Below are 20,552 nucleotides of genomic sequence, written 5' to 3'. Positions count from 1 at the left end.
CCCTGAAAACTGGGAAACTGAACACATTCAATGCTCAACTCCAAACATCAGTACTCATTAACTCGAGGGCATTCTTAGCAAAGTAAGTTTCATAGGATCTAATGCATTCCTTTTCCAGGCCTGTCTCTGGGAACCACGTGATCCACTTTAGGGCTGTACCTGCTTTTAGTGTTGTTTCAAGCCTGAGCCAGGCAGGTGGAGCAGAGCAGACAAGAGATAAGGAGACTTCTTTCAGATAGAATGAGGACTCCAACCCTGACAAAGCCCAGGGGTGAGGGTCTTTTCCCCCTTCTCTGTGTTCCCCCAGTCTTTCCCTGATGACCCCTATCCAACTGTGCCTGCCTTAGGTTGCCCCTGCCATCGAGGGGTCCTACCCATCATTGACTTAACCAGCCATCCTCTAGGCCAAGCAGGGTGATGTGAGGGAGGCAGGGGCTGTGCCCTTGCCAGGGGGACAGGTTTTATCTCCTCAGTGGCCTATTTTCCCGAGGCCTCCTTGCTTAGCTCCAGAAATGGGACCCTCTTTCCTGTTGGCAAAGCTACAGTCCCTGAAACCAGGCAGGATGATTCCCAACAAATAACAATAATGAAATTTTAAGGGAAATTACAGTTAGAAATATATGTTTATAATTTAATTTGATACATAAAATCAATATTATGTGACACATTTAAGATTTTTAATCTAAAACCTTGTATTTTTTTTTTAATTTAGGGATTCCATTAATGCAAAAATGGAAATTATGGTAGAAAAGTGAAAAGTATGGAATAATGTGGTCACACAGGAGATAAAGTTGTTAGGACTGGTCCATAGAGCCAAAAAATTTTGGCTCTCATAAGGTCAACACATCAAAGTAGGCTATCTATTCTCAGTATAGTTTGTAAGAGATCCAGTTGTGACATATTAGAGCATCTAAACAGCACCATTTGTGGGTAGGGGTCTTAAATTGTTCTACAATCATTAAGATTAAGAAACTCAAAGATAAAAGAATAAAGTAAAAAATGAAACCCCAAAAGACTCCAGTGAAAGTTACAAGACAAGTCACCCCATAGTGAAGTCTAAATTACTTATTTTATGTCAGGACCACACCCATGCTCAGCACACAGGAAATAAGGAAATTGTGCCATAGAAACTGAAGAATGAAATGAAATCAAAATGAGTATGTTTATATTGTTAAAGAAATAATAGAATTCATACAAAGATAATAGGTTATTATGAAAGTAAGCAAAAGTGAAAGTCACCAAACAGTATTTCTAGAAATAAAAAATATACTCAGTATTAAACAGACTAGATACAATCCAAGAAAAGAAATAGTGAATTTGAAGATATATTTGAGGAAATTGCTCAGTCAGTCCAGAGAAATATTGAGGGGAAAATATACATATATAAAATTGAGAGAAGAAAAATATTTCCAAAATATGTCCAATAAGAACCCCCAAAATAAATAATAAAGAGATGGGAAAATGAAATATTCAAAGTTATTTAAGTACAATTTGAATAATTCAAATATAGTGTTATTTGTATTGTGACTGAAAATGATCAGAATATCTGGTCATTTTATTTTTTTGCTTAAGAGTTTTCAATAGTTCTGTACTGCCCAGAAATGAGATTAAAACTCTTCAGCAAGACATATGATCAGATCCCTGCTCTATCTCTTCTTACCTTCATTTATTATCATTCCCAGCCTCACCAAACATCATGTAGTTAACCCATCACCAGTTTTTCACTTCTTTCCCATTATTCATGAATCTACTTGAATAAAATTTCTTCTGCACTCGCTGTCATCTCATCCCATCCCACCTCCCTCACTGTCCGGTAGGCTAAGTTCTACCTTTAATGTTAATTTTCGACATCATTCCTCCAGAGTACCTATCCCTGTACTTCCCAGGCAGAGTAACTGTTCCTTTCTCTGTTTGCTTTAACCTCTGCCAATTTATGGTTGTATGGGAAGTATTTCAGTATACATTTAATTAAATAATGGCTTAGATAAGGAAAAGTGTCCAGGTTTTGAGGTTTCTGAGTAGATGATTAAAGTGGAGAACATAGAATCTCGTTGGAGTTTAGGAGAGCAAAGAATTGTCAAGGTATCGAATAAATTCTGCATATAGGACATAATGACCACCTACAATTATGCCAGGAGGAAGATGCCTCTGATTCAGCACTCAAGGTCTTAATAAAAGTGGGAATCAGTCAAGTAGATAATGGTGACAAGAGGTGGAAGAGGGTGGTATCTGTAGACAGAAGCATCAGAATTTTTGTTCTGGAAATAAAAAATTAATGATGTGAAAGAGATGATCGTGAGGAGAATACAGTTGATTATTTCCTCCCACCAAAGCCTAAATATGATATTTGTGCTGCAGCAAAATAAGCAGTCCTGCTCTAAAGTTGACTACAAATGAAATGGCACAACAGCAGGAGAAAGCCACGTATGTATCAAGGTAAGAAAATGTAGGAGATAGCTGTGAGAAAAATGACTGTAGTAAATGTATTGATTTGTAAATTAGGTGACATTAACTAATCCAATTACAATACCCTATTCCTTTGAAAGGCATACCATAACTGATGATACAGTCTCAACTATATCCCAAATTATTGGGTTGATGTGGATTTGGTAATAGTCAGTAGATTCATTGGAAACTGGGAAATTCTAAGTCCTGATGGAAAAGTGCTGGCAAATTTTATTTTAGGATATAGCAGTGTATTTTTTGACTTGGTGAACCCAGAGTCACTTTCATATTATTTGTGAAACTGTAAGTCAGCCTAAATCATCAGACCTTTGGCCCAGCCAGTCCTCCTTTGAGAGGAGCTTAAATGGACTTAGTCTTATCAAAGAGTAGTTTAAAACTTTGACCATTTTTCATTTTATACATGAACAGAGAGATTGTGAGAGTCAGGCACTTATATCAGGTAGCTTGGAAAGAAGACATTTGTAATATTCGGATGGGATCAGTTCCAGTGGTGGGTGTCAGTGAATCTGCCAGCCTGCTGAGGCTAAAGTGATTGTTGCTTGCCTAAGGCTTCCTGCTTCTTTGGGTGATAGATATTGACAGGTAAAAAGAAGCTTCTAAAGAATTTCTTTCCTAGAGTTCCCTCATGGTGCCTGTGCATTTCACGGAGGTGATGTATTTCCAGTGTAGAGCTGCTTACCTTGTGTTCGCTATTGTGCCATTCTCTCCCCAAAGACCAAAGTGTCTCTGGCAATGAGAAAACTGATGCTTTGCTCTGAGTGGGCTGCTCATAATTGATCCCTCAGTCAAAGCAGAACAGAAATGGATGTTTCTAGGAGCCTGTGGATGAGTGATGTCTGTGGGGACCAGGATCCTCAAAATCTGCTTTAACTCATGACAGAGGAGAACTGAAGTGGGGACTGATGTTGAGATTGCTTCTACAATAAAACAACTTTTTTCCTCTTTAGCTACTGACATGATTTGGGTAAAACACAGATTCCCTCTTTTCCTTTTAAATATACTACAGAAAACCCCATTAAGTTGCACATATGATTATTTTAATGAAACATGAATAACCTGATTTTTAAAGGTGATATATATTAAAAGCATGAGGGTGGATACAAACTGAATATACTACTGTAGTTTTGCCCAGTCAGTCAAACCAGGATTTTAGAATTAGAAGAGGCAAGGGATAAAGGGGTGGGAGAGGGAAATTAATAGTACATCTAGGGTCTGGATATACTGGAATGGATGGGTTTAAAAAACTCTCAACATTAAATAATAGGATGTTAACTAAATAAGATAAGGTGATATACTCATTCCATCTCATAGAGAAGGTTAAAATGAAAAATAACTGGTCTTTCATTAAAGTTATTGAAACTTCTCTCATATTGGGATTACAAATAAAAAGAAAATTCAGTCTAGAGCTATAAGGAATTCAGGCTATTTGGAGATATAGACATAACTAAACAGTATTATTGGCTTCATCTTTTTGGAAACAAATGTGGTCACATGTCTATAATTTTTTTTCCAGTTAATTATATAGGTCACATTGTGGCTTTATTCTTTCTGATTTTTCAAACATCCTGGAATTTATGTATGCCAGGGGGACATGTCTGATCTATGAAATATGATTATTTTTCTTTTGTTGCTTAAAGCATGATGTCATTTTTAAACACTGTTCCTCAGAGTCTGATGGATACTTGCCCATAACGTGATGATGCTTTACTGAAAGAGTGCAGTTTGTTCATTCTGAAGCTCAGGCTATTTTCCCAGCTGACTGGGTCAAGTGTATGTGCTCTTAGAATTGGCTTTTTCCCCCGAATTGCTTGTCTGTTCTTCTCAGCCTAGGTCATAACCAAAAATTCCTTACTCTTTCATGGTTATTTCACTGTGGGGATTTTAGACCCTTGTCATCGGAAATCAGTCAGGACCACCTTGTCCAACTAAATTTTTAATTCTGAATCTCTTGGAGAAGAGATTGAGGTCTCAAGAATGTCCCTCTCTATAGGCCTCTTTGTTCCTTGTACATGTTGTCTTATCCACTGTCCCATGGACAATCATGATTACGGAAGCATACTGAAGTCATCGTGAAGGGCAGCTTTCAAAAATTATATTACCCTCTTCACTCATGTAAGGGGCATTTCCCACTTGCCATATTTGCACTGAAGTAGAATGGGTTCTAAAATAATAAAATTTATAATTTATTGTACTTCTAAGTTATTTTTCTGTATCAACTTGTGGACCTAGAAGTAGTTAACATGTTTTTTTAACTCACTTTTATCTAGTACTGTGGAGTAAGAACAATTCCTTGAGATATTAATTCCTATTTTGTTCTCACTGCTTTATATTGTTCCTCACACATCTCAAGAAAGTATCCTGGCTTTTTTGTCACCTTTCTTTCCTATTGGCTTTGACTTAGCTAATTAATGGGTATATATTGGAATATTCCAGAAATAGGAAAAAATAGATTTGAGTAATAGATTTTTAGGGTCAGGCTTGAGTGAAGGTGAAATATCTAAAGATAAACCTAAAGAAGGGATGGCAGAAATGATAGGTTTCTGGAATTGGGAATCTACACTGAATAGACATCTAGGTCTCACTTACACTCAGGGCAGTAGGTGGGCTATTTCTCCCCATGTTGGAGACATCAAACACTAGCCATTCATAAATTATAAGCCTGGGCCTGACCTTGTGTGGAGAGCGGGATTGACCTAAGATGGAGTCAAGGGAAGCCGTATTCAGAGCATGCACAGTAAAGCAACGGCTCAGGGAAATAATACAACCCTTTATTATGCATAGTACAACGTCGTAAACACAATACTCAGAGGAAGAAAGAGAATACACCGGACAGGAATTGCAAAATATGAGAATAGATTTCCAACAGAAGGACATGACAGATGTAGACTGGCTAGCCATGATTTGGGATAAAGGAGCTAATACTGGATTACTTATAGGAAATGAGACAAGTTTCAGGAATCTCAGAACAGAATGCAGTAAATACAACATTTCTAGAGGACACAGAGAGGACAAAATCAAATTCTTACACTGTAGGACTTGGTAGCTAGTGTGTGGAGGGTAGCATACCCTACAGTGACATGACATTACATGGAGATCATATGAGGTGGGTAGATTTGAAGCAGGTGATTAACCGGAAAAATGAGCAATCTTGTCCCTGATATTTGATAGGACACGAATAAATACACCTTTACAGGTACCAGCAGTGCCTCGCAGGAAAAAGGTAATACTTAGAGGAGCCCTACCTCCCTTAAAGATGCCATATATGTAGATACGGCACCGGCTACAGTGGCTGAGGACATACTGAACATATTCAAATTATCATCAAAATTAAATGACCAACCTAAATTTACATTTAATGCCAAAATAAAACAAAGAAGCAAATCAATGCCTCAGAGATAAAATACACCGGGAGAACAGATTACAAGCAGGAGGAAATAACAATAGAAATTGGCAGCCACCCCAAAACATAAATTGCCAACAACAAAACAGAAGTTGGCAACAACCAGGGAGGAACTACCAATTGCAACGTCAAAGAAGAAACTGGATACCTAATATAGCACAAAACAGGAACTTCTTTAACCAAAATAATACAGGACAAATGTTTAAACCTAGGGTGAGCAACATTAAACAAATGCAAGGACAAGTTAGAAAATTTGACAAATTTTTTTCTCAAAATATGACTACTCTCCCTCCTGGGGTTTCAACCAGGGGTGGCAGACAAGAGACCTTATATCAAACTTAAAATATTTGTAAATAGTCAAGGAAGAGTAGTTGAATTCCTTATAGATATGGGATCCCAAAAACTTTAGTAAAAGAAGACTTTAAAATAGAAAGAGGCTTGCCTATTAATGTAGAAATATTAGGTGGAAAGATTATACAATATTTTGCTATTAAGTTCTTTTTTCATAGATACAATTTAGAACCTTTAGGATTAAGAGGATATACAGCACCTAATGCAGAAAATATATTAGGACTGGGTAATTTGCCAATTTTATTAGGAGATTTTATTACATACAAAACCCTTAAAGTAACCTTGTACAAGTAAAGATAGAGGCATTGAGCTTCTTAAATCTTCCAAAGCTACCTGTACTAAACAATATCACCTTAAGAGAGGACACAAAGAAATAAGAGAAAAAAATGTAAGAATTTTTAAGGAGGAATATCATAGAAAAAGGGAGCTCTCACCTTTATAACAGACCAGTGTGGCCAGTTCTTACACCAAATGGCCAATATAGACTAACTATAAATTACAGGAATTCTAACAAATTCTTACCAAAAGTGGATGGAGTTTTGCCAGATGCTGAGGAAGTTATTAACAGAATAACAGCCAGGAACTCCAAATATTTTGTTATTATTGATATGTCAAATATGTTTTTTGCTATTCCCATAGTACCACAGTCTAGAGAATATACTACATTTAGCTGGAAAGGTAGACAATACCAATTCAAAAGACTGCTACAAGGATACCTCAGTAGTTCAGTTATAGCTCAGACATTGCTGACCTCACAAATAGATATAACAAAATACGTGTCATTAATCATATCCTATATAGATGATATCATCATGATGCATGATGACGCAGAACTCCTAAAAAAGGAAAAAGATAAACTAATTGAGGAGCTTTGGGCCAAAGGGTGGATTAGTAACAAGGAAAAAGAACCCATGGCCCTGATATATCAGCAAAATTTGGGTGAATACAATGGTCATCTGAAGGGAGAAAAGTTCCAGACTCAGCAATAGGTAAAATACAAGCATTAAGGGAACCTACTAACAAGACTCAAGCACAGCATTTAATTGGGCTTTTTGGTTATTGGAGACAACATAGTCCTTATTTGGGACATCATATACCTAGACCGAAGTATGATGTCACCAGGAAAGCCTCTGACTTTGACTGGGGTGAACCTCCAAAACAGGCTTTCAGATTACTAAAGGGATATATATTGACATTCCAACAATTACTTTTAGTTATCCTAGAAAAAGTGACTATATTAGATTGGACCTGACATATTCCAATCATTATGGCATTTGGGCCTTATGGACCAAGAGTAGCCAAGATAAATTATATTAACCAGTTGGTTTCTGGACCAAACATTTTCCATATGCATCAAGCAAATATTCCAATTAGGAAAAACTGGTATGGTTTCTTTTTGAAGCACTGATAGCACTGATAGTGAGCCTCTCACTAGCAACACTCCAATTACCATCAAATCTTGGATACCAGTGTTGGCCTGGGCGAGACTCAGTCCTGAAGAAGTGGCAGGAGTGACGCTGAACCAGAAGGTCCTGACATGGAAGTGGTACACCCAGAGGAGGGATGTGACTGCTCAAGGACAACCAAGTTTCCTCACAGAGGAAATTCACCAGCAGAGATAGGCTTGTGGGAAATAATTCCGAGGGAGGAGCAAATCCATGCCCCGTAGGGAAATGGGGTCCCTCTTGGTATGATTCTCTGTCTAATTCCTGGTTTACAGATGGTTCCTTGATCACTGAAAGTGGATGCACCAAATGGACTGCAAGATCTTTCAGGCCCCAGGATCTAACTGGTGACTCAACACACCATGCTGAACTCATAGCAGCAGTGTTGACAGTGAGACACTCGAAAGAAGGCAAGAACAATTTATATGTTTACAGATTCATGGACAGTAGTAAATGGCATAACTATTTGGTCTCAAAAGTAGGCCAAAATGGATTTCAAAATTAATGGAAAGGACGTCTTGTCCAGGGACTACTGGAAAAATGAGATGAATCCAATAAGAAAATTAATATATATGTGACATGTCTCTGTCCATCAAAAAGATGACTCAAAGGAGACAATCTTAAATAATATAGCAGATAAACTAACAAGGGGAGAATTACCATAAAAGGAAGTTCACCAAAGACAGGAAATTTCCATCTAAATTTAAGGACTATGAAGTTTATCCAGCCAAGGTGCCACCAATTATTATAACTAAAAATTATGGCAAATAGTCTATTGAAAACAAAGAGATGAAATGTGGAGGGATACCATGGGGAGTAATACTGGAACTTCACAAGGAATTAGGGCACTTAGGAACACATGATTTATATAGCTGGTATGAGAAAATGAATTTGAAGTTTCATTGGCAGAAGATTAGAAGAGCCTTGCAAAATTGTGAGGAGTGCAAGCAATTTAGTGAGCAATATAGAAAGAAATTACCATTGGATACACAAAGACCTGATGTTTTTAACTTTATGTGCCAAATAGATATCATTAGCCTCATGGAAGCAGGATTTCAAAAGAAATATACCTGCACCATGGTAGATGTACATTCAAGCATAGGTATAGCACAAGCCTGTGCTAACACAGATGCCAAGGCAACAATCCAAATGTTAGCTAGATAGTGCAGCCATTATGGAACACCTAGAATCATAGAAAGTGATCATGGAACATGTTTCACACCTAGTAAGGTCCAAAATTTAATACAGAAACTAGATATACAGTGGAATTTTCACCTGGCTTATAACCTTACAGCAGCAGGAAATGTAGAGAGGTTCAATGGACTAATGAAAAGAGAATTAAAAACAATAGATAAAAGGATTACACTTCAGGAAAGTTTGGATTGGTCAGCATTTAATTTAAATCAAAGAGAAAGACTAGGCATACCTACACCTCATGAAGTCCTGATAGAACCCTCTACTCAAATTAATATAGGGGAAAAAAGGGAGAGAATAACAAATTCCCACATAAGGTCATTATAAGAGATAATAAGGAGAAATTATCTCCACAGGAAATAATTGCTGATGGAGAAGGAAACACTTATTAGACTACAGGAGGGAGAGGAGAGCTCCAGCTTCACAAGACAGAGCAAATCTTACCACGACAGAGAATTTCCTTAGATAGGACGTACTATTGTCAGCACACTTGTTCTCAAGGCTGTAACTTGCTTGTTTTTAGGAATGCTAACATACCAATCCAGATAAAACTCTTAATAACATTTGTTGTAGCCATAGTTGGTACAGCTACAGGATATGTCCTGTCAACAAAACTTGCTAATGGTAAAAGAACCCATTTATGAATATGTCTTCAGGGTTCTTACATGGGAAGCTCCTTCTTTGTATAATGGGGATAATATGGTCTAATTTAATACTAAAAGTAAGTTATAGACATTGTGGCTACAGGTGTTGTGTTTGTGATCATTTAAGTCTGAAATGGCCTCAACCAAGAGCATTTACATATGAGAAAATTATGCAAAAACAGACAACCTTTCACTCCATGTCATATTTTATTGAGCATATTCTAATTGCCCAAGGCCTGGATATTTAAAAGGATGTTATAGGAGCAATACACAGATCATATGGGTTGACTATAATTTAAGAAATCATCACCAAAGCGAAGTTTATGTTGACCATAGGCAAAAAACAAAACAAAAGAAAACCCTCCCAAGCCCTACACTCATTATGCTGGATGAAGATTTTAAAACCAGTTGAGGATTCAAACTCATGGTACAAACAGAGGAGAGAAATAGACAAAATATATAAAAACAAGAAGGGTAGACCTTTGAACTCAAGATTCATAGACTTCTCAGAACTTGAGAGAGAGGTCAGACAAGCCAAGAATGAATACATGCATGTCTGTTATACCCAGAAGAAAGACATAGAAAAATGTTAGAAAGGAGTAGACAGAGGGAAGGTACCTTGAAAATTTGCAACCAGAAGGGCAGAACAACATATTAAATAAGTTTATAAACTAATTTGCAGAGCCAAAATGTGTCTACCAAGGATTGTTGCTCTACCTCTTCTGGCCTCTTTTATCCTTTACCTCTTTTGTGTATATACTGGAATCTTCCTAGCTGGACATTACACTATTTGTGAGAACCATAGGCGCGGCAGCGTTAACAATACCATCAGTGCTGACTGCCGGTTAGTCACCAATTACACTTTTTGCCTACAGGAAACTCTTTTTGCTCACTAAAGCGGAACCCAGTAAGGTCATTGGAATGGACTAATAGACTTGAACTGGTAACCCCAAAAAGAAATTTTGACCTATCATTGAGAACAGTCATCACCTCAAAATGCAATAAAATTCAAGGCCTCACTGAATGAGGAGATGAGAACTTTAATCAACAGCTAAGTTGACTTTTAGCATATCTTATTGCATCGACAGGTTGTGTTTAAAAAAGGAAAGCCTCTGGGAACCCAGGCATTTTACTGGCAACCCATAAGTTACCAACCCCTAACAGTACAATTATAGGGCTATTACCTGAATTGTGTATAGAGTTGGAAAGTTAATGAAGTATAAAAATGTAGAGAGTAACATTAAAAAAAAATTCAGTTTTGGTGCACCCCATTTGTTGCTTTTCCTTAATTTTAGTGATGCTACCCCTACACTTATAAGTTACACCTATACTTAACCTCCTTTCCTATGTTCGTACAAGTTTGTTTGCCTATGCAAACCTTGCTTCTGCTATTGATATACCTAAGACCATAGAGCCTACAGGACCACTATAAACAGTATGACAAAACCACAGGGTTCTGGGACTTCGGGACAAGATACTTACTTGGGATATTTACCATAACGTAATCATAATAGATTATTTATTTAGAAATACATCAGATAGTTGGAAAGAACTCATCAAATGCAAGTCTTCTTATTCTTTAACTATTACCCTGAAACTTGTAAACAACTTGTAAACAAGGGGTAGAAGAAATTTACAGGAATATCACATACTAATATAATGACTTGCATGATTGACCTGGCTAGTTGCTATGACACTTCTCTGTGCCCACTGAATAAGGATTTCCAAATTATAATAGGACAGTGGTCAGCCTTCAGCACAGCCTTGAAAAGAGGATGCTATAACAGTACCGTAGGTCTTAGAATAGAATATTGGAAAGCAGCATGGACCAGGAGACATGAGATTAGGATAAAATATCACAAAAGAAATCAGATCACTGCCAGGCAGAAGACATCCGGTAAGAATACTATATGGACCCAAGATAACCAAATTAGAAATAACCTTTAATAAAGAGCAATTTAAAGTTACTGATCTAACACTATAGTAGAAAGGCATATGAGACCCAACATTTCAAAAATCCCTGTTAAGTGAATTACCAAACCTGAGCCAACCTGGAAGCAAACTTACAAATAGGACTTGCAGTAGGCTTAGTAGCAAATTTAACGGTAGCAGGCATATAGGAAGGTGAAATAGAAGTACCGAGATCACAACTATTCTCAATGGAAAGGAAAAATTACCAACGTTTTAAGGAAATTCAGGATGAAATAAATGATACTACCTGCTATGAAGGAAATTAGACACACAGATTAATTCCAGGACTATCACAAAATAATGAAACAGACAGTAAATGGATTATGGAATAGGACTGATATATTACAAACTAATCTTTTAACCTTAAGAGCAGAAGTACCAAACAACAAGATTCACCTAAAATGTGGAAGCCTATACTCATCCTTAAGGTTGCTGGAAGAAAGTTTAAGAAAACGAATGACCTTTGGTAAATCACCAGATTTATAGAGAGCAAACCTGTGTAATCCTAGGCAGATCCGAACAATCAGGATGCTCCCTGGAGGAAGGCTGCACGCTACACTTGCTAAGCATACAAGATGCAGGCTCAGTAATAGCCTACCCAGGGACGCCAACACCTATAACTCTTAGACACAAATGTTACACATCAAGGAGACATAGTATACCTAAGTAGGTAGTACATGAGCAAAGTAGATTTATCACAAATATTATAAAATGTCTTTTATATATTCACGCCAATTAAACTCTCATTTTTTGACCTGGACCTTGTAGAAACTTAAAGGCATAACATTGTACATAACAATGGAGAAGGTGAAAGGCTCATTTGCTTAGATAACCGGACATTGGGATACGCTCATTGATTCCAGATAGAGAAGAAGGGAGAAAAACAGAGGAAAGAAACATCAGTGTGAAAGAGAAACATCAACTGGTTGCCTCCCATATGTGCCCCAACCAGCAGTCAAACCCACAGTCTAGGTATGTGCCCTAACTGGGGATCAAAACCGCAGTCTTTTGGTGTATAGGATGATGCTCCAAGCAACTGAGCCACGGGACCATGGCTGTATGCTTTTAAAGAATAAGCCCTGTTTACTCTGAGAACTGACTGTAGAAGGGTGAGAATGGAGGCAGGGAAACCAACTGGGATGCCAACACTGTAGTTCTGGCCAAAGAGGAAGTAGCGTTGGGGTAGAGAGAGAGAGAGAAGGCTTGGAGGCAGGTTTGGGGCCAGAAGGTAGAGAACCTTTTTAGTAACACTGCAAAGTAGAGTTTATTCTGTGGTCTACTTCTACAGGAGATGGGGAGCCAACTGGCCCAAGAAAACAGTAAGTTAAACCACCACTGGCTTTTTGCTGCAGTGTTGTCACTCAACATTATCCACTATGAACTGAGGAGTCCCGACTAGGGATGTGGAGACTGTGACATTAACTGCTGGTGCATAATTGCTTCCCCTGAAAACTGACACAACACCCTGTTTGTCCACTGGTCAGAGTATATGCAGTGTTCAGCTGCAGCAAATGTATAGTAACATTTTTTTCTCCTCCTTGGTTTTTGTCTCCAAGAATACAAGCATAGCTGTTGTAATGTAACAAGCTTCTCAAGTCTTCTCAGAAGTAAATGGGTTAAAAACATTTTTTAAAAAAGGCTAATTATGATGATTAGATATTTTTGAACATATATGCCTTTAGCTTCAAGGAAGAAAATTTAAAAACAATTTTAAAAAGGCAAATAAACTGGTAAATCCATTTACTAAAGCTAAAATTTTTTTTCCCAGGCACTTATTCTAGCTAATACAATTAACTCAAATGGATGGAATTATATAGTCTAACTCAAAATAATTTTCAAAGGAAATACCACTTTTTATTAATTCCTGATAATGTTCCAATTAGAGGTATAAAAAACCTACAGTAGATGAGGTGGCAATTAGTGAACATATTCAGAAAGATATCAGGCAACACAATAGATGGACTGAAGAATAGTGATAACAAGCAGAAATCCTAACACACTTCAAGATGCACTGCACTGATGGCTGGGAATATAGATTTTGAGGATAGCTCAGAGTTTGGCTAGTGGGTGGGTTAAGAACACAGTCTTTTGGATCAGGGGATTCAGTTTGCATCCTGGCTTTAGCAGTTTCTAGCTGTGGGGCATGGCAAGCTACTTAAGCTTGCTGTGCCTCAGTTTCCACATCAGAAAAAGAGAATAATAGCACTTAGAGTATCATGCTGGAATCAAATTATATTTTTTACACATAGTTTTAAATATAGAGACTGGCACATTAAAAGTATGTAACATTTTATCTATTATTATTAGACTGGGCAGTATTTGGAGACGGCATACAGAGTATAATGATACAGAAGGGAGCGCAGAGGATGGGAGAAGAACTGAGGGTTTGAGTAGTATTCCCAGCTTCCTCTCTTCTCCTCTCCGCGCCTTGCTCTCACGGCCTGCCCGCCCTGCCGCCTGCTCGCCCCCAGAGCATCTTCCACCATGGCCACCTCAGCGAGTTCCCACTTGAACAAAGGCATCAAGCAGGTGTACATGTCCCTGCCTCAGGGTGACAAAGTCCAAGCCATGTATATCTGGATCGACGGTACTGGAGAAGGACTGCGATGCAAGACCCGGACCCTGGACAGTGAGCCCAAGTGTATAGAAGAGTTGCCTGAGTGGAATTTTGATGGCTCTAGTACTTTACAGTCTGAAGGCTCCAGCAGTGACACGTATCTTGTTCCTGCTACCATGTTTCGGGACCCTTTCCGCAAGGACCCCAACAAGCTGGTGTTCTGTGAAGTCCTAAAGTACAACCGAAAGCCTGCAGAGACCAATTTAAGGTACACCTGTAAAAGGATAATGGACATGGGGAGCAATCAGCACCCTTGGTTTGGAATGGAGCAGGAATATACTCTCATGGGCACAGATGGACAACCCTTTTGGTTGGCCTTCTGATGGCTTCCCTGGGCCCCAAGGTCCATACTACTGTGGCGTGGGAGCAGATAGAGCCTATGGCAGGGACATTGTGGAGGCTCATTACCGAGCCTGCTTGTACGCTGGCATCAAGATTGCGGGGACAAATGCCGAGGTCATGCCTGCCCAGTGGGAATTCCAGATTGGACCCTGTGAAGGAATCGAGATGGGAGATCACCTCTGGGTGGCCCGGTTCATCTTGCACCGAGTGTGTGAAGACTTTGGAGTGATAGCAACCTTTGACCCCAAGCCAATTCCTGGGAACTGGAATGGTGCAGGCTGCCACACCAACCTCAGCACCAAGGCCACGCGAGAGAACGGCCTGAAGTACATTGAAGAGTACATCGAGAGGCTGAGCAAGCGGCACCAGTACCACATCCGAGCCTACGGTCCCCACGGGGGCCGGGACAATGCCCAACGCCTAACTGGATTCAACGAGACCTCCAACATCAACGACTTTTCTGCCGGCGTGGCCAACGGCAGCGCTAGCATCCGCACTCCCCAGGCTGTCGGCCAGGAGAAGAAGGGTTACTTTGAAGACCGGCGTCCCTCTGCCAACTGCGACCCCTATGGGGTGACAGAAGCCCTCATCTGCACGTGTCTTCTTAACGAAACTGGCGAGGAGCCCTTCCAGTAGAAAAACTAAGTGGACTAGACTCGCAGCCACTGAACCCCTTCTAATTCTTCATCCCGCTCCCACTCTCGCTCCCTCTCAATTGTCATAATAGCCGTAACTCAAAGGGCGGAACATCAAGGTCTTTTTTTATTCTTCCTGCCCAGTTAATATCTCTTGGTTTTTTTGGCCAGGTTACAGGGGTCTTAATCTCTTCACACACACACACCCTTTTTCTCCCCCATCACTGAAGCTTTCTAGTGTGTTAGTGAGGAAAGGGGCGGGGAAACATAACCACTGCTTCACCTAATCAGATGTTTGTCCAACAGGCCTTAGCTCTCCAGACAGTGAGCATAGTGTTTGTGAAGGGAGGGAAGGACCTTTTTCTTCTTTGAGGTAGCTGAGTGGGGTAGGGGGTGCTGGGCTTACTCTGTGGTTAGGTTAGATATTCCCTCTTGGTGAAAGTTCCATTTTAAAAAGTCTATAAGCAGATTTCTAGTGGAAGAGAATTAGGAGAGAGGGGAGCACGAGAGTCAGGCGGGAAGATGCCTCTCACTGTGCTGTGCTTCCTGGCCTGGGGCTAAATGCTCTGACTTGAAGACAAGCTCAGTGTAAAGCAATGGGATGGATAGCTCTACCTTAGAAGAAAAAGCTCTCATTCCTTGGTCCTCCATATATAACACAAATCAGAGTAGTATTTTTATATTTAAATGCAAAAATGAAAAAATTATATATATGGGTGTGCAGATATGTGTGCTTTTTCTAAAGGAGAGAAACCATTCTGGTCACCAGGAGCCAAATTTGAGGGGAGTAGTCTGGGTAGTAAAAGGCTCCTTTTGAGTTGGGGGTGAGGGTGGAGATGCTTGAAAAGTCAGCTGCCAGGCCATTAGACCCTCACTGCCATTTGAGGGTTACTCCGTGCCCTGCCCGCCCTGCGGGAGGGGGTGGACACTGGTCGGTCAGCAGGAAGAAGCGTGTGTGGCGGCAGCGGTCACCCAAGCCCCCTGGCTTTGGTATAAAGACACATATCGCAGGGGTTTAGAAATAGGAGTTGGCTGGTCAACTTGAACATGTATGTTACTGACAGGGGGTGTTGGGTTCTTTTCTGGGGGACAGCATGTCATAAAGCAGGCCTTTTGATATATTAAAATTTTTTTAAAAAGCAAAAGAAGTCGATTTTAATCATATTTGTAGGGATTTGAAGACTTTGTTTTACAGAATTGCTTGTTTGCTTCCACTACCTCCTTCCCATTTCTTGCTTTTAAAGGGGAGGGGGCAGGACTGTGGTCAAACACTTGTAATTTTGTATCGTGGTGTCTCTTCTGAGTGAAATATTCCTTCGTTAAGATTCCGAGTTTTTTTTTCTTTTATAATAAAAAATAAATTCCACCTTCATCTCTAAAAAAAAAAAAAAAAAAAAAAAATGATACAGAAGGAATTTTTTTTTTTTAAGCCTCAAGTTTCTAATTTGGTTTCCCTGATTGGCATTTTATCACATCTGTATGCCAGGAAAATGATCTTTAAACTGGAAAGAGGAGAGCATAATGAAAAGAAATGGGAGTGGTTTTAAACCTATTTATCTTGGGACACAGTACTCGTTGCATGCATCTATATGGTTCACTCATTTTTACTGTTGTAATTCCATTTTATGGATAAATCAAATTAGTGGAATGGATGGACATTTGGGTCATTTCTCTTGTTTTGATATTAAGAACAGTGCTGCTATGAAGGTTCTTCTACATGCTTTTTGGTGCAAATAAGAATGGCATTTGGTTGGAAATATACCTGGGTGTGTTTGTCAAGAGTTCTTCTTACAGCTCCAATAGAGAACATCTCACTCTTGTGGTCTTCTGGCCTTGCTTCCTCTTTTACTTTCAACTGTATTGCAAATGTCTTTTATTAACAAACTTTATACTAGACTCAAAGGGAAAAGGGATTTTAGAAAGCATCATTGTTGGCTTCTCCTTTGTGATGCAGAGAACTTAAATGCGGGTTGGAAGTATGCTTAATGGATCAGGGACAGTGCAACAGAAGTATCTTTTCAAGTATCTAATGGTCATGGGGATATTGTATTTTATGTTGTGTCTGTTTACTTATCTTGCGCATTTTCTGTTTTTAAGACCTTTTCATTTGTAAATGAAATATTTATTCTCTATATGAGCCTTTTATCTGTTATAGGTGTTGGTGTAAAAAGGTCCAGACCTGTAAAGAATTTTTTATAAGGTTATATTTGATTCAAATTGATAACAATCACCAGGAGGCAAGATCTCAAATTCTCCTAGAGAATGACAATTTTGCAGTTTAAGTGAAGGAGGATAGAAACGGGAGGCAGGAGAAAACAAGGCCAAGAGTAGATTATAGGATAGTGAACAAGATTATGTGCTCCCTTGAAGGTGGTTATGCTTATTTCAAAGGTATATTAACCTAGAGGTGCAAGAACAATATACAGAGTTTGTTTAAGGCAAAAATAAAACTTATACTAAAGAAGTGATATGCCAGGGGCTTGACCTGCAGTTAGGGATTTATCATCAGATGACCCTGTGAGGTGACTTTCCAAACCCCTTCTTCGTTTATGTAGGTTTTGTAAATAGCTCTCCCCTTCTCTGCACCTTGCCTTTTATCTCTCAATAGTGTCTTTCAGTAAACAGAAATTCTTAATTTTTAATTTTTAACATAATGCATTTCATCAGTTCTTTCTATTATTGTTAGTGTACATTCTGTGCTGTTTAACAAATCTTTGTCATTTTTCTAGACTTTTAGTTTCAACTTTTTAAAAAATCCTATTTTAGTTATGATTCTTTTAAGCAGTCTTGTTATTCTATTTTCCTGCCTCTCCTCAAGTAACTTGGTATTTTTATGTTGTTTTACAACTACTATTGTGGCTGCCCCCTTGCAAAAATACCTCTTTTACTTGTCCATATCCAATATAAATAGTACATTTGCTCTTTCCTTTGTTATCACACTAAAAGGGTCCATTTGCCTGCATGCGTCAAAGCCCTGTTAACCATGAACAGGAGTTTGCAACCTAAAAAGTGAGGGTGTATTTATTGAGGAAATGGCACCAAGCCCAGAGTCATAGATAAGCTAGTACTCAAAGACTTGGCTCCTAGATGACTTCCTGGGGGGTTTATTTAGGGGGAAGATCATTAATTATAGTGGCTAAAGGAGTTGGGATCCTGGACTCTACTGATTGGCTGATGCCAAGGTAGAGGGTAGTTGATCATTGTGTCAGGTCCTGATGTCAGCCATGGAATCGTTCTGCCTGGTTTCATGAGAGAGTCCTCCCTAGGGTCTTCTGTTTCATGGGCCTGGGCTGAAATACAACTAAACTCAAGATGTTATCTTTAGTTTGACCAACTCTGTTTTATGGTCAAACTAAAAGACCTGAGTATCTGTTCTTAAAGCAGTTTGATACTGACCAGAATCTGATGTCCTAAGGGTTTAATAATTAAGGAAAGGAGTGGACGAAAAGAAAGGAGAAAGGGTCATTTTAAAGAAATGGAGTTTCTATGTGGTTACACCTGAGAATGCAAAAGCCCTAAAATACTTTTATACCATTTGCTGCCTGTTCAACTTGTGTTTATAAGTGTCAAGGATTGTAATTCTCGAAACATTTTAAATACCACAAAATATAATAATTATTTCATTCCATAAATGTACTGAGATTTAACCACATATTCATGCTTTCTTTGTTCTTTATTTCTATTTCTACTTGCTTCTATATTTCAACTGATGCTATTTTGTTTTTCCTGAAAAGTCACGTTTAGTGTAGCCTATTGATAATTCTGTCCATTTCCTTGTCACAATATCTCTTTTTGTTTAGTCTTCATTTTTGAAATTTTTTTTGCATGAAATTAAGGTCTGTATTTATATCTCTTTAGCACCTTGAAGTTATCATTTCATCATGTTTAGCTTCCCCTGTTTCTGTCGAGCAGTCCTCTGTAAGTCTTATTGCCTCTCCTTTGCAGTTAATGAGTATTTTTCTCTGGCTAATTAGAAGATTTCTTTTGGTTTTTGCTTTTTTTCCTATGGTATGCCTATGCGTTAGTTGTTTGCTGTATTTATACTTACTGGTTTTCATGGCACATTTTGAAATCTGTAACTTGAATTTCAATATTTTGTCTACTAGCTTTATGAATCTGCTGAAATCTCTGCTCAGAGACAATTGTTAAGTTTTGTTCAGATACGTGGCCTCTCACTTCCTCTTCTGGAATGCTGGGGTACCCAAGTTTATCCTACCGAATTGCTTTTTCTTCTGTATCTTTCCCTATAGTTCTTCATTGCCTTGTTATCTCTCTCAAAGGACATAATCAATGCAGTATGTTAAAATGCATTATGGTATTTTGACATAAATTTATTTGCTCTTCTAGAGAGGAGAACATAAATCATAACCTATTTTCCTTTAAAATTTTTGTTGATGCATGATATAAGATATAATGGGTTTGTTTCAAACTGTAGCTTTAAATGTATAAACAAACTATGACAGAGTAAAAAATTATCCTTGAATACTAATCATTTTCTCCTTCTGAATTTCTTTTGCATTATTTCTAAGAAACCTTAAGTGTGCCATAGAGTTTTTAGTGTGTCTCAGGGACAATCTTTCAGTATAAATATGTTTTCAAATGATATCTATTCTTACTCTGGAATTGAACTCAGATTGTCAGTTAAACTAAACTTAGTATGTTAAAAGTTATAGAAAAAGTCTTGAAAAAACTTTTTCTATGTTTACACTTCTGTGTACCTTCAAGAGTCTTCCCCTCACATGTAATTTACATTCATTAGCCATGAGTAACCATTGTTTATGTTACTTTTGTTGCAAAATGCATGGAGTAACATTTCTAAATATATCAGTAGAAGGCTTCAGTAGCTCTAATTCATTTGGCATATGATGGTATAGAGATGCTAGCTGCTGTGTATTGTTTCTTTTGTTTTTGTATTCACATTTGAGATTAATTTCAATTCCACTGTATTTTACTGACAAATTAGAATAAAATTATCCATCATATAATAGGAGTCAAATAAAATCTAAGGAATAATTATATTCATCCCTGCATTCAATTGGCCTACAAGAAACACCGTATCTGGCTGAGGCTGACATTGTGAAGATTCTATTTTGACATTTATTCTTACTGGAGAATTATTTTATATAAGTGCACAAAATATTAAGGGCTTAGCATTTTTTCTAAACTTGTTTTCCCTTCAGGAATAAGTAAAACATTTTGCAGGTTTATCGAACTGTTGATAAAGTATGATGCCTAAGGGAAACTAAAATCTTTGCACTAAAGTGCTTAAAATAATGACAGTTTACATTCTTAATCAGAGCTGGGGATGCATACCAGGAAAGAATGATGACATAACCATAAGAATGGTGCTATTCAATGACTTTGAGAAACAGAGAAGTCAAAACTAGCAAATTACAGAGATAAAGCATTGATCTTTAACTGTTTATCTTCTGAATAAAACTATTTTTCCAAATGTACCTTTTCTATATTTTGCAAACAAAAGGGACT

The 20,552-nt window shown here is 38.2% G+C and overlaps 1 protein-coding gene across 1 annotated transcript; it reads left to right on the top strand.

The window, feature by feature from the left end:
* Window positions 1-13,830: 13,830 nt before the first annotated feature.
* On the top strand, window positions 13,831-16,188 carry LOC129067665 (glutamine synthetase-like). The gene is given in 2 exon segments (XM_054569768.1): window positions 13,831-14,387; window positions 14,389-16,188. Coding segments are annotated over 2 exon segments (1,119 nt in total). The 5' UTR covers window positions 13,831-13,955; the 3' UTR covers window positions 15,076-16,188.
* The last annotated feature ends 4,364 nt before the right edge of the window (window positions 16,189-20,552 follow it).

This window comes from Pteronotus mesoamericanus, unplaced genomic scaffold (assembly GCF_021234165.1).
Source record: "Pteronotus mesoamericanus isolate MK-2021 breed Mesoamerican mustached bat unplaced genomic scaffold, CSHL_Meso_final contig_20, whole genome shotgun sequence".
NCBI lineage: Eukaryota > Metazoa > Chordata > Mammalia > Chiroptera > Mormoopidae > Pteronotus > Pteronotus mesoamericanus.
Note: the sequence above shows the minus strand (reverse complement) of the source record. Positions and strands in the feature narration are given on the sequence as shown.